Raw genomic sequence first — 13,348 nt, forward strand, 5'->3', positions numbered from 1 at the left:
ATTAGTAAGGTTTTTAGTTTTTATTTTTCGGGCAAGACGTTTTTTGTTTTGTTGAAATTTTTGGTAAGACATTACGACATTAGGACTTGGCTCCTATTCTGTCCTGCAGTGGCGGGAGCTGGAGCATCCAGCCCAGCCAAAACACCTGAGCCAAAACACCTGAAAATAGGGGGTGGGGTGGTCATTTCACAGGTGGGTCCCAGGTGGGGTGGTCATTTCATATGTGGGGCTAGGTGGGACCCACCTGTGAAATGACCACCCCACCCCTGTTTTGACTGGGTTGGACGCTCCAGCTCCCGCCACTGCAGGGAGGTTTTCGTATTACATTAGTAAGGTTTCCCAGAAAATTATCACCTCCAGTTTGCTGACCGGCCCAGTTCCCCAGTTCCTCTAATAGGGGGATGGTGGATCCCACCTGGGCAGGGTGTTTGGGCGTGGGTAGAGAGGTCATTTCAGCCCCCCTTTGTTAGAGGAACTGGGGAACTGGGCCGGTCAGCAAACTGGAGGTGATAAAGATCCAAGGTTTCCCACCCTAGAAACTTTGCCCCCACTCCCCTCTTTTAAAAACAAACCAACAAATGTTAAATGACAGTGACACTGTTGCTGCGAGCAAATCCCAAATCCCGAGCCCTCCTCCCTCCCTCTTCTTCTGTCTTCTCCCTTTCTCCGGTTCTCCGTCCTCAAAGTACCTTAAGAACTTCCGACCACCGCTGCGGCTCAACTCTAGCCGTCTGGTTATGACATAGGGAGTTCAACTCAAGCAGTCCAGCAACCACCATTCCCTCACTTTCTCCTTCCCTTTTAAGTACCCTAACTGACTGAGATTTTGAATCTGGCATTGCCGTTCAAGCTTAGGTAAGCCCCTCTCTCTCTCTCTCTCTCTATGTGTGTCTAGGTCTCTATTTCTGGCGGACTTTGTGCAGGTATCTTGATTCTCAATATCAGTTTCTGGTATTAGAAACTATAAACAACCAGTCATATCTCTCGTTTCAGTGTTATTCTTTCTTCGTTTAATGAGATCTTGTCTGGAGATACTAAGAACGAGGGTGTTTGATGTTTTAGATCTGTCTGAGTTCACTATTCGGAGGACTATGGGTAATGCGTAAGACAATCAATTACTTGGCTTTACTTAAAAATGACAGCTTGTTTTGGTTCATAGCTTCATTGATTTATGATGTGTATAATGAAATGCTAGAAAAGAGAATAACATTCCGATCAGGTTTTTATGATTTTTTCGGAGATTTCCCCCCTTTCTTGTTTGAGAACTGATGTTTGTTATGGACATATTTTCTTTGTTAATGGATTTGCTTCTGAAAGTTAGATAATGGATTGATGTGTATGGATTGATATGCTTCCTCTATGTTATTCAAATATGAAATTGATTCATAATGTGAAAATAGGTACAGAAATTATTAAAATGAACATCCAAATTTCGAAAGGCAAATGAATAGTTCCTGAATTACTCCAACCCCCCCCCCCCCTTTCTATAGCACACTTTTACCAAATTCTTAAATTTGCAGAATGAACTATTTGAAATTTTTACTTCTGAATTACTCCCGAATCCAAAATTTTCAACTAGCCTACTCTTGACGAACTACATTGGCCCATATATCTTGTAGTCTGTGACAAAGCCTGATATTAGTTACTAGATTATGTTCCTCAGGTCTTGCTTTTCATCTAAAAGACACCATTGTGACTGATCAAATCTGTCACTGATCAGTTCACCATACATCTCTAGAGTAAAGCTTCTTTTTCCTTCTCTTTCTCTATCTGGTTTTTGTTGGAATGTTCAAGGGGGTTGAGGATTTAATAGGAGAGAGGGAAAGTCTGGACGAACGATACTGGAACAATCCATCTGCGCAATAGGAAAATTGAGTTCTCCATCGCCAAGGAAGCTTTGCCCCTACCTCATTAGTAAGTGCTAAAAGCAAGCTCTCAATTTCAGATCATCAGAAGATATGACTGGACTGGAACCCTGGAAAGGTCTGTTCTCAACTTTCATTCCCTTATCTGAGATCTGATTTAATGATTAACGTTACATGCCCTATATAGATACAAAAGGAATTTCATTTTGTTGATGGATCTGTCATGGATTAGTGTCTTATTTGTTGGGGCATGCTGCCTTGTTTTGGGTTTCCTAATTGGAACTGGCCGTCGCACTCGATTTGTTGCCTCTGCTAGAGAATATGCTACAGCTGCTGTGGTTGAATCTCTCGAAATTGAAAAACTTGCCGATATTATTGAAGACTTCAAGATGGTATTGGTTGTGAGGAGCGACTTGAAGATGGGTAAAAGAAAGATTGGCACCCAATGTAGTCATGCAACTTTGGGTCTCTACAAGAAGCTCCTTCGCAAAGCACCAAAAGCTCTGAACAGGTGGGAGATGTGTGGGCAAGTTAAGGTGGTTTTGAAAATTGAGAATGAGGAAGAGCTGCTGGTTTTACAGAAAAGGGCAAAATCACTCAAGTTACCAATCCATATTATAGTTGATGCTGGGAGGACACAGATTGCACCGAATTCACGGACAGTGATGGCTATTCTGGGACCTGTAGATGTGGTTGATGATGTAATAGGTGGACTGAAGCTTTTGTAGTGGTAATCTCAATTCATTTTTTGTTATCTGCAAGTTTATGAATCTTGGCTATTCAGTAGGATGTGTAAAATGTTAAATGGGCTGGGTCCAATTTGTGCACCCACAAGGGGCTGGCCGTGCGAGACCTGACCTCTGGAGGGGTCAGTCACTTAAGTGACCAACCCGTCCCCTTCTCTAATCGGTTTAGACTTCTAGTGGAAGTCGACCAAGTGAGAGGGGCGCCCAGGGTTTTGTCTATAAATAAGTATTAGATTTAAACCCTATCACAATTAATTCCATATCTCTTTGAGAAGCCGTCTCTCTCCCTCTCTTTCAAGTTCTGTATTATCCTAGGGTTTCCATCGTTGCCTAGGGTTTTGTGGTGTGGAGTTCTTCTTCATGAAGGAACCTTTCGAGATTGTTCGTGATCGTGATCTGCTCGTAACTGTAAGCCGCATCATATTCTTAATGCTTTCACCATCATTACAAATCAACAATGATGGCATCTCTCTGTCTCTCTTTCTTCTTTCTTTTTTCTCCTAATTCGGTTTGTCTCTTTTAGTTTATTAAAAAAAATAAACCTACTGACAGGTTATATATCAAACAATGAACGATTGCAGCAGCCGTGCTTGGCCACTGCCGAACATGGCCGCTGCCCACTCTCATCGTTTTTTTTTTTTGTAAAAACAAACCACCTGCAGCCGGGAGAACAAAAAAACACGAACAACAAGCCCTAACTGGCTCTGATACCACTGTGAGCAAATTAGCATTCCATTAACCACAAGGTATTTAAGGTTCCACGTGAAATCTGGTTCCTTTCCCTCTTTTCTGTCAATCAGCCTTGCGGGCACAGCAATGGGCCTATGGCTGCCGCGGCAGTGTGCCGGTAGGGTTGCATATTTGGCAGTAGCAGAATTTATTTTTATTTTTATAAAACTAAAGGGTAAGAAGAGAAATATATATATAAAGTTGTTTTGATTGTATGCATATGATTAATTGATTGGTTTGAGCTAAGTCTTATATGCATGTGATTAGTTATGTACTTGAGCATGGGAGTTATACTTTGTTATATGTTTTCTTTGGCTTTCTTGTTTTTAGGATAAATCATGTATGTTATTAAAATGCATATCATATATGGATTGTTCAATTAATATGAATGCTCATGATTTGTTCTTGTGGCCCTCAACAAATTTTGGGGATCTCCTCTAGGGAGAAATCATTTTGTGAGATCCATGGGAGAAAAATGGGAGATAGGGTTTTGCCCCAAATCGTCCCATATTTTTCCCATGTATATTGGAGATCGCCCAGGACCATTTTTTTAATAAAAAAACATATAATTCCCCCCATTGCGGTACAGACCTGTTTGACGCTGCCATTAGGGCATCGCTGTCAAATACCCCATCCCATGCAACCATGTGTTTTATTATTATTTATTTCTCATGGGATGAATTTGGTACTTGTGCAGTGCTCGCCGGTAGTTTGTAGTAGGGATCTTAAATGTAAAGAGCCGGTTGTAATTTTAATATTTTTTGAGAAGTCATGTAATGGGAGCTATTGCACTGCATATCACAACCTTGTACCGACTCGGCATATCACTTCGAGTACCAAATTTGGGTCTCTTGTGTGAGTCCTTTGCAAACCCATATGTATGGTGCATTAAATTGTGGTTAGGAGATTCTTATTTTTTCTCCTACATTTGTTCGAAATCAGTTAAAGTTATACGCCCCCAGACCCACACATTGTGAGATTTGATTATCAGTTTAGCGAAGTTTTTGGTCTCACCGTGTGGGAAAGGGTACATTTAATTTTAATTAGGGTTTCTTGAACAAATTTGCGGATTTATGGATGTATACTAAATGTCCACCCTTGCACATTGTAGTGATGACTTCTAAGACTGTTGTGGCCGACCTTAACCAAGGCAACAAGTTAGATGGCACCAACTATGACATGTGGCACCAAAAGGCCAAGTTCTTGCTTAATGAGCAAGATTACCTAGACCTCCTGACCATTGAGATGACCCCACCCGAAATGGGTACTACCACCCGCCACCGTTAAGAAAAAAAGGCTTACGACAATTGGTTTAAGAGAGATCGTAGTGCGCGTTTTCTAATGTTAAGCACGATGCACGATAATCTTATCGGCCAGTATGAGAAATGCGAGACTGCCAAGTCCATGTGGGACCAGGTAAGGCTCGACTATGGCGGTACATCCACGACCAGACTTAGGTCTATGACTTTGAAGTTTGAGATGTACCGTAAGGACCCCAAGCACACTATGGTTGAACACCTCAGGGTCGTGAAAGACATGATCCAAAAATTGGATAATGCTGGGGTACACCTTACCGATGAGCAGCAAGTACAGGCCGTTATCAGGACGTTGCCTGATTCCTGGGGGCAGATGAAGATAGTTCTGACACATAACGACACTGTCAAGACATTTAATGACATTGCCGCTCATGTGGAACTAGAGGCGGAGCGCCTAGAGGCGACCCAAGCACATGCCCTTGTCCCCCAAGCGGGGCAGCGTAAGAATGGGTCTGAGCGCAAGAGACAAAGGACCACTGGGAATCAGGATCAAGCTCAGAAAGCTGCACCAACTGGGCGTAAGACCACCAAGCTCCGAGGTGGCAAGCGAGGTGGAAAAAAAGATATCACCAAGGTCAAGTGCTATAATTGCCAGAAGATGGGGCAATTCGCTCGTGACTGCACTGAAGCGAAGCAGGTACCATTTCTACCTCTCTCGCCTTGTACTTTTGTATGTATACACGTTTTGGTTGCCCAAACCCAATCTGATTGGATTGTGGATACAGGTGCAACAAGACGTATAGTGCAAGATCGAGGAGTGTTCGTAGATTATAGAAAGATTTCGGATGACGCCCAAAGTGGGGAATGGCACAAGTGAAGCAGTTCGAGGAGTTGGTACCTACCAGCTCACCTTGCGCACTGAGCACATCTTGCTACTTCATGATGTGTTATACACACCAGAAATCCAGCATAATCTACTTTCAGTTACTGCATTATTGACTTTAGGATATTCTTTTATTTTTTATGGTGCCTTTTTTGAGATTCGTTTGGATGGTAGTAGTTTTGGACATTGTTGGCTTGAGAATGGTTTTATTAAATTAGATTTGATAATTCCTGTTGTTTCCTCTTCATCTTTTGTAGTTGATTCTAATACTAGTCCAGATTCAGTTACATGGCATGCTAGACTAGGACACATAGGTTGAGATAGGATGGGACGGTTAGCTCGAGAAGGCCTTCTTGGCTCACTCGCTAAAGTCAACCTATCAACATGTGAGCCCTGTTTAGCGGGTAAGGCCCACCGAAAGCCTTTTGGAAAGGCTAAACGGGCAACCCAGACCCTAGAGCCTATCCATTCGAACATCTGCGAACCTATGATCGTGAAGGCACGCCATGGTGTTTCTTATTTTCTCACCTTTATCGATGATTATTCGCGATATGGTTATGTGTATCTGATCGCTCACCGCTACGAAGCGCTAGATTGCTTCAAACGCTTTATAGCAGAGGTTGAGAACCAGCAAGGCAAGAGGTTAAAAACTCTATGCACTGACCGAGGACGCGAGTATTTGTCTGATCAATTTAAAAAGATGTGTGAGAAAAAAGGAATCACTAGGCAGCTGACTATTCCCCATACTCCACAGCAAAATGGTGTAGCAGAGCGGAGGAATAGGGCTCTTTTAGATATGGTTAGATCGATGATTTCGCAGGCCAACCTCCCAATATCTTTCTGGGGGGATGCTATGTTGACCGCTGCCTACGTCCTTAATCGCGTGCCATCACAGTCAGTTCCCTCCACTCCCTATGAATTGTGGAAAGGCGCAAAGCCCACTTTAGGGCATATGCGACCATGGGGATGCGCAAGCTATGTTCATAGTACCTCCCATAAGTTTGGGAAACTTGGCCCTAGAGCTAAAAAGAGTATCTTTATAAGATATTCTGATACCTCGAAAGGCTATGTAATGTACAGTGAACATCAAGATGGAGGAATGACAGAGAGTGAGTCCCGCGATGTGGATTTTCTTGAGACCGATTTCCCTAGCATCAGTGACGCAGGCAGAGACCTTAATCTCTTTGAGATAGAGACTGATAAAAGCGTCTCACCTACTCTTGGCGAGGGTGAGGAATTAAACACTCATCATGAGATCGCCAGAGAGGATGAGAGCGATCATCAGCCCAGTGGGAGTGCGCTACCTAATGCAAGCGCACAACCTGCAGGTCAAGAACCCTCTGCGCATAAGAGCGCACATGGACACGTTCTCCGATGTCGTTTTGAGATTAAAGGGGGTGCTGCCCTGGTCTGTGTCCCGACGGATGAGGATGAGCCGGCCTTAGTGAGTGAGGTGCTCTCTTCTCCAGCTAAGGAAATGTGGCAAGCTGCTATGGAAGATGAGTTGAGTTCTATGAGTAAGAACCAAGTCTGGGAGTTAGTTGATCTTCCACCTGGGCGCAAGGCCATCGAGAACAAGTGGGTCCTGAAGGTCAAGCGAAAGGCAGATGGGTCAATTGACAAGTATAAGGCACGTCTTATGACGAAGGGATATACCCAAAAGGAGGGTATAAACTCTGATGAGACGTTCTCCCCTGTGGTGAGAATGGCCTCAATACGCCTCATTCTAGCCATTGTCGCAAAGTTGGATTTGGAGCTCTACCAAATGGATCATTAAAATTGCTTTTCTCAATGGAGAACTGGACAAGGAAATCTTTATGGCTCAGCCTGTGGGCTTTGAGAAGAAGGGACATGAGCGCAAAGTATGCCGTCTCAAACGTTCCATCTATGGCCTTAAGCAATCGTCCAGGTAGTGGTATATTAGATTTCACCATGCCATTACCACTGCGGGTTTTGACATGATTGAAGAGGACCACTGTGTGTATGTTAAACGGTCCAAGGCAGGATTTCTTATCCTATCATTGTATGTTGACGACATCCTATTGGCTGGGAATGACATTGGAATGATTGTCGCCACTAAAGAGTGGCTGTCCTCTACTTTTGAGATGAAGGACATGGGTGAGGCCAACTTTGTGTTGGGCGTGAAGATTGTGAAGGATCGCACTAGGAGACTTCTTAGTTTGTCTCAAGAGACTTACATAAAGAAAATCCTGGAGCGGTTCCATATGAGCGACTCAAAACCCGTTGACACTCCAATGGACAAGGCATGCACTTAGAGCCTAGACCAATGCCCTAAGAGTAATGAAGAGAGAAACCAAATGTCCAAAATACCCTATACAGCGGCAGTAGGTAGTCTGATGTATGCGATGATGTGTACGCGTCCAGATATTTGCTTTGTCGTTGGCATGGTGAGCCATTACCAGAGTAACCCAGGGCCAGCTCATTGGCAGACAATAAAGAGGATACTTCGATACCTACGTGGCACTGCAGACCTCTCGCTCACCTTCAGTGGTTTAGACTTGAGACTGAGAGGCTACAGTGATGCTAATTGGGCTAGTGATAGAGACGAGCGCAAGTCCACTTCGGGGTATGCATTTTTCCTGGGAAGTGGGGCTGTCACTTAGAGTAGCAAGAAGCAGACCTGCATCGCCCTATCCACGATGGAGTCAGAGTATGTCGTATGTTCGACAGCAGTCCAGGAGGCAGTTTGGCTCAGGAGGTTCTTGCAGAGACTTAGTGTTTCTGCTCACTCAGACGACGTTGTGCTTATACATTGTGACAGCACGGTAGCCCTTGCATTTGCGAAGGACCCCAAGTTCCATGGTTGAGCCAAGCACATTGACATACAGTATCACTACATTCGAGACAGGTAGCGCAAGGTGAAGTGGTTCTCCACCATATCTCCACTGGCAACATGTTGGCTGATCCATTGACTAAGCCCATTGCCAGAGATGTTTTCCTAGTTCACGTTAGGAACTTGGGACTCAGGCGTATTTGATGTGTATTTGCTTTTAGAACACTTTGTTTGTGATGGACATTTATCTGTATTTCTCTTACATTTATTGATGAGCATATATTTGTGATGGAAATTTATCTATATTCATTGTTTGTAAAGATGTCACTAGGCTTAGAATCGACCCACTCACACGGGTGATTCGCCTCGGTGCTAGGGTGTAGCGAGCGAGATGAGCCCATGAGCATGTGTGCTCTATGGCGCCTTAGTTAGAGCTAAGATGAGACCTTTACTTGGTCCAACTTGGAAGACACCACACTTCCAAGTAGCCTGTTAGAAGCCAAATGTGAGGTTCTAGGCAGAAACCATGAGGGTGACTGCGCTAAAGACTCAGGTTAGGCGCTTAGAGTAGCGACTAGACTAAGATCTGTATAGTGTTTATTTATTGCGTGTGACATGCCCACCCTAGTGGGAGTTACGCCATAGCATGCATATCATACTGCATGTGCTCATGACGACCGATTGTGAGAGTGACCAAATGAATCCCTGCTTCGTCACTGTGTGAACCACGTGGATTATATTAATCCCACAATACCCTTATTACCTGAGACGATGTCATGAAAAAGACACCCAATGACGCTACTTTGACGTTCTCCTTAGGACCATGGATGATGCGGTCCAGCGGGAAGCGATTGGGAAAGCTGTTGGGGATATTTGGATTGACATGAGGGGCTCAGAGAAAACCATTAGACGTTGCACCTTTGTTATGTGACTCATTGCCCGGGCAACGCGTCGTATTTGTGATCGACGCAATCATGAGTACATTACATACCAAGGATTAACACTGCTCATCATGAGGGATTGAGAGTGTTAGATCGGGTGTAAGTGGATCGTTTGGGGTATTTCGAGACTTTTGAGAGTGATGTACTATGTTGGCTAGATGGAAGTTTGATATAGTACTCCTACCTTGTACCATCTCGGCAGGTCGCACGCCCCATTACCTATATGGAGGATAAAGCGGAATGAGAGAAACTTGAATGCATAATTAAATTTATGCACCCTGTGTGGGCGAGTGGGAGATGTAAAACGTTAAATGGGCTGGGCCCAATTTGTGCACCCACAAGGGGCTGGCCGCGCGAGACCCGAGCTCTGGAGGGGTCGGGCACTTAAGTGACCAACCCCTCCCCTTCTCTAATCAGTTTAGACTTCTAGTGGAAGTTGACCAAGTGAGAGGGGCGCCCAGGGTTTTGTCTATAAATAAGTATTAGACTTAAACCCTATCACAATTAATTCCATATCTCTTTGAGAAGCCGTCTCTCTCCCTCACTTTCAAGTTCTGTATTATCCTAGGGTTTTCATCGTTGCCTAGGGTTTTGTGGTGTGGAGTTCTTCTTCGTGAAGGAACCTTTCGAGATTGTTAGTGATCGTGATCTACTCGTAACTGCAAGCCGCATTCGATCATCCCTTCCGCTGCGATTCTATTCGGTTCAGGTAATCCCTAAACCTTTGTGGTTAATGGAATGCTAATTTGCTCACAGGATGCAAAACCTTACCTAGATTGGAAGGCTTCAGGAGGACCCAAGTTCATGAAAGGTACTCATTAGTTAGTAGAAAATGGTGGTTGTTTCTTTTGTTCAATTTTGGATTCAATGGGGTATGTGCTCTTAAGATTTAGGAGTGCAACAACTTGACGATGACTGAAGTATTTGCATTTAAAACACCCCAAAAAGGAGAAGTTTTATTTGGATTCATTAGCCATGTTGCAACTTGTAAAACTTCCATGAATCATCATCATATTGGATTTGATATCTTCAAGTGCATTTGGAGGCCCCTCCATAAGCCATCATATTAGATTTGATAGGTTGAATCTCATTGCTGTTTGGCCTCTATTTCTGCACATGATTCCTTGGCAATATTAGATATGATAGGTTTAATCAAATTGCTATTTGGCCTCTGTTTCTTAACATGGTTCCTTGGGCATGTGGCAGGGTCTTCAGGAGCCTTAATTTTGGATTTGATCTTAACAATTTGTTCTTGATTGTTTAGTTCAAGCTTCTTAGATTGGTTTTTGAAGTGGCCAAGTGGGTGTTGTGTTCAAGTGGGAGCTCAAAGATTTTCTCTAAGCTCCTGAGTGTTTGGGAGTGGTATTTCTTCTCTGGTTAGAAATTTTTGGTCTCGGGGTTTATAGTCATCTTCTTCATGAGAAAATTTGACAACCATCTTTTATTCTGGCCACTGGGTGGCCTGTTTTGAAATTCTTATGTTTCTGCTTCAAACAGGAGGTTTTCCGGGGTGTGGGTGGGAAGGGACAAAGTTTTCTGTAACAGAAGCGGAAAACAGTGCATTTGTTACCGTGAGCAGAAGCATCTTTTGTTTTGATGTATTTGCAACTCAGTGCAAGCTAATGGGAAAATGAGTAAGAAGATGAGCATTCAAGAGGTTTTGAAGCTTGCCCTTTTACAAACTCTGACCCCCATTGGACATTGGACATTGGAGTAAAGCGATTTTGTCACTGAATAGATTGGAACTATTCACTCATCTCTAGATCATTCAGTCTATGTACTCAATTTGAAATTTTGCCTCGGCCATCTCTCTCTTAATTACCTTGGGCCGTTGAAGCGTAACCCAAAACCTAGCAAATGTAAGGTTTGGTTAGATTTCTTGCATTTGACTGGGGCTGCAATATCAGAACCTGGACTCTTCAAACCTGCTGGAGACCTAAGCCTGAAATTCTGATCCTTCACAATTTACACAGTATATGCTTTAGATTATAAGCTGAAGGGTATAGATTTGATTACTGATAATATTGTAGATCATATACTGCACACAAGTTATTAATGCGTGTAGGTGAAATAGGAGCTCTAGATTTTCACAAGTTATTAGACTTCACAACACATGAACTCCCAATGATATCTGACTGTATCGGTGAAATCTGCATGGTCCAGTATCGATCTAATATGGACCCGATATGGTTGATCCATATTGGTATCGGTATCCGTGGTGACCGATACTGCTTACTAAAACCATCGTGAAGGGTTTCTGCCCATGGGGCCCTCGATTGAAATTCCATACAAAGATGAGAAAGTTTATAGGGGAGTTAGTACAGTGAAAATCTTATGTAGAGGCAGAGTTGCGAAAGGTAAACTCTAGCCAAACCAAAACCTGGGCTACCGATAGACCTACAATGAACACGCCCGACATCCATCCAAGAAGCCCAAGCCCAGCCCAAGAGAAGCTGAAGTCCCGAATCTTGTTCCCAATTGTGGGCTTGAAAGGCTCTGTTTGGTTGGGCAAGTTCTAAGTGTGCTAAAAGTCTAGAGCCCAAGGTCGGTTTGTAATGGACCCAGGCTTCAAACTAAAGGTGTTAAACGGTTTGGTTTGGTTTGGTTGGGTTAAGTTCGGTCGATAATTTTTTTTAGGTAAAAATCAAAGCCAAATCCTTTGGTAAACAGTTGGAAAGTAGTTTTCTATCTGAGAGTGTGGCTTATGCTAGTATTCTCATGTGTCTCTCTCCTTCTCAAAACAAAGGACAAATGTGTCTTTTCATATGGAAAGGAGAGAGATAGACTCATGGGTGTGGTGGCTTAGAGATAGTTCTTTTTTCCTAAATGGTTTTATAAGGTTTTTTTACTTTTTTTTTTTAAATTCAAACAATTACTTTACATTACATGCCTTTTTTTATTATTAAAATGGACGTATGAATTAAATTCTTATATATTTTCTATAAATATTTGTTCAAATGTACCATTACATATTTATTAATTATTTATTGTTACCACTAATGATTAATTATTGTTGTTATATATTATTAGGGCAAGAGATCTTTACATGGTCGCATGGTCTCTATACAAATGTCTGGACCAATGGGTGAGCATGCCTAGGTATCTACCAGGGGCAGAGGCATCATCTCACGGTGCCCTATGAGAGGGTGTAGGAAACACAACCATGTAGAGATCTTTTTCCCATATTATTAATATTTGTTTTAGTTTAAATGGTCCAGTACTTCAATTTACATCATTTAATCAAAAGGTCTCAATTTTAAAACAAAATCAAACCATTTATTAAACATTTTCACAGTTTCAATGTAAACGGTTCCGGTTTGATTTCGGTAAATGGATTTGATTTGATTTTGACACCTTTACTTCAAATAGCTCGGTCTGATCCCTGTAACAACCTAATTGCGTGCAAACAACTTCTTTCTTCTTTTCTTCTCTTCTCTCTCTCTCTCTCCCTCTCTCTCCACAGAATCAATCCAAGGTAAGGTTCACTCTAGATTGTTATTGGTGAAAGCTGATCTCAGTTTAATCCAGGAATTATTATTGATTCTTCCCCAACATAGTCCCGAATTGTTTTTCAGTCAGTTATAGTGAGGGTAATTTTGTATTTTGAGATTAAGATTTGTATTTTATATATACGAGTCCTTATCCTTTTAGGTTTCCTGTCCGATACGGTTGTCCTATTCCTCTCATAGGGGGCAAAAATGATGACCTAACCCCCTGCCCGGGTGTGGTTAAGTCATCATTTCCGCCCTCTATGAGACGAACCGGACGTATCGGGCAGAGACCTGAGAGGGAAAAAAAAATTCCTATATATACGGTGCTGACTATGGTCTACTTGTCTTGTAACTTGTAAGGAGGTGGGGGTTAGGATTTTTGTAATTTCCTCGTCGAACGGTGGAAGCTCTTTTCTACTGCGTTGTTAATTCCTAAAACCCCCCAACAACCAAGAGCGCGTTGTCCTTCTCATTTCTTTCTTCTCTCTTTTTGCTCGATTCAGTTGTTTCTTCAAGGTAAATTCTTCTAAACTTATGGAGCTCTTCGTGGAATGAAGTTTTGGTTTGTAAATTTGTCTCTCAGGCATCATCGTTCAATAGGTTATTGCCTCTGGGAGATTTTAGTGCTGGGTTTATGCAGTTC

At 42.7% G+C, this 13,348-nt stretch overlaps 2 protein-coding genes across 2 annotated transcripts in view; one reads left to right on the forward strand and one right to left on the reverse strand.

The window, feature by feature from the left end:
* Positions 1 to 13,348, reverse strand: part of LOC122671676 (DNA replication complex GINS protein PSF3-like) — a 77,790-nt gene that overhangs the window by 32,318 nt on the left and 32,124 nt on the right. Inside the window, exon 8 of the mRNA XM_043869037.1 lies at positions 8,119 to 8,124. The gene's annotated coding sequence lies outside the window, so the exon portion shown is untranslated. The remainder of the gene's footprint in view (positions 1 to 8,118; positions 8,125 to 13,348) is intronic.
* On the forward strand, positions 897 to 2,651 carry LOC122671677 (peptidyl-tRNA hydrolase 2, mitochondrial-like). The gene is made up of 3 exons (XM_043869039.1): positions 897 to 923; positions 1,946 to 1,983; positions 2,053 to 2,651. Exon 3 carries the CDS (start codon positions 2,078 to 2,080, stop codon positions 2,591 to 2,593), a length of 516 nt encoding a protein of 171 aa, XP_043724974.1. The 5' UTR covers positions 897 to 923; positions 1,946 to 1,983; positions 2,053 to 2,077; the 3' UTR covers positions 2,594 to 2,651.

Source organism: Telopea speciosissima, chromosome 8 (genome assembly GCF_018873765.1).
Source record: "Telopea speciosissima isolate NSW1024214 ecotype Mountain lineage chromosome 8, Tspe_v1, whole genome shotgun sequence".
NCBI lineage: Eukaryota > Viridiplantae > Streptophyta > Magnoliopsida > Proteales > Proteaceae > Telopea > Telopea speciosissima.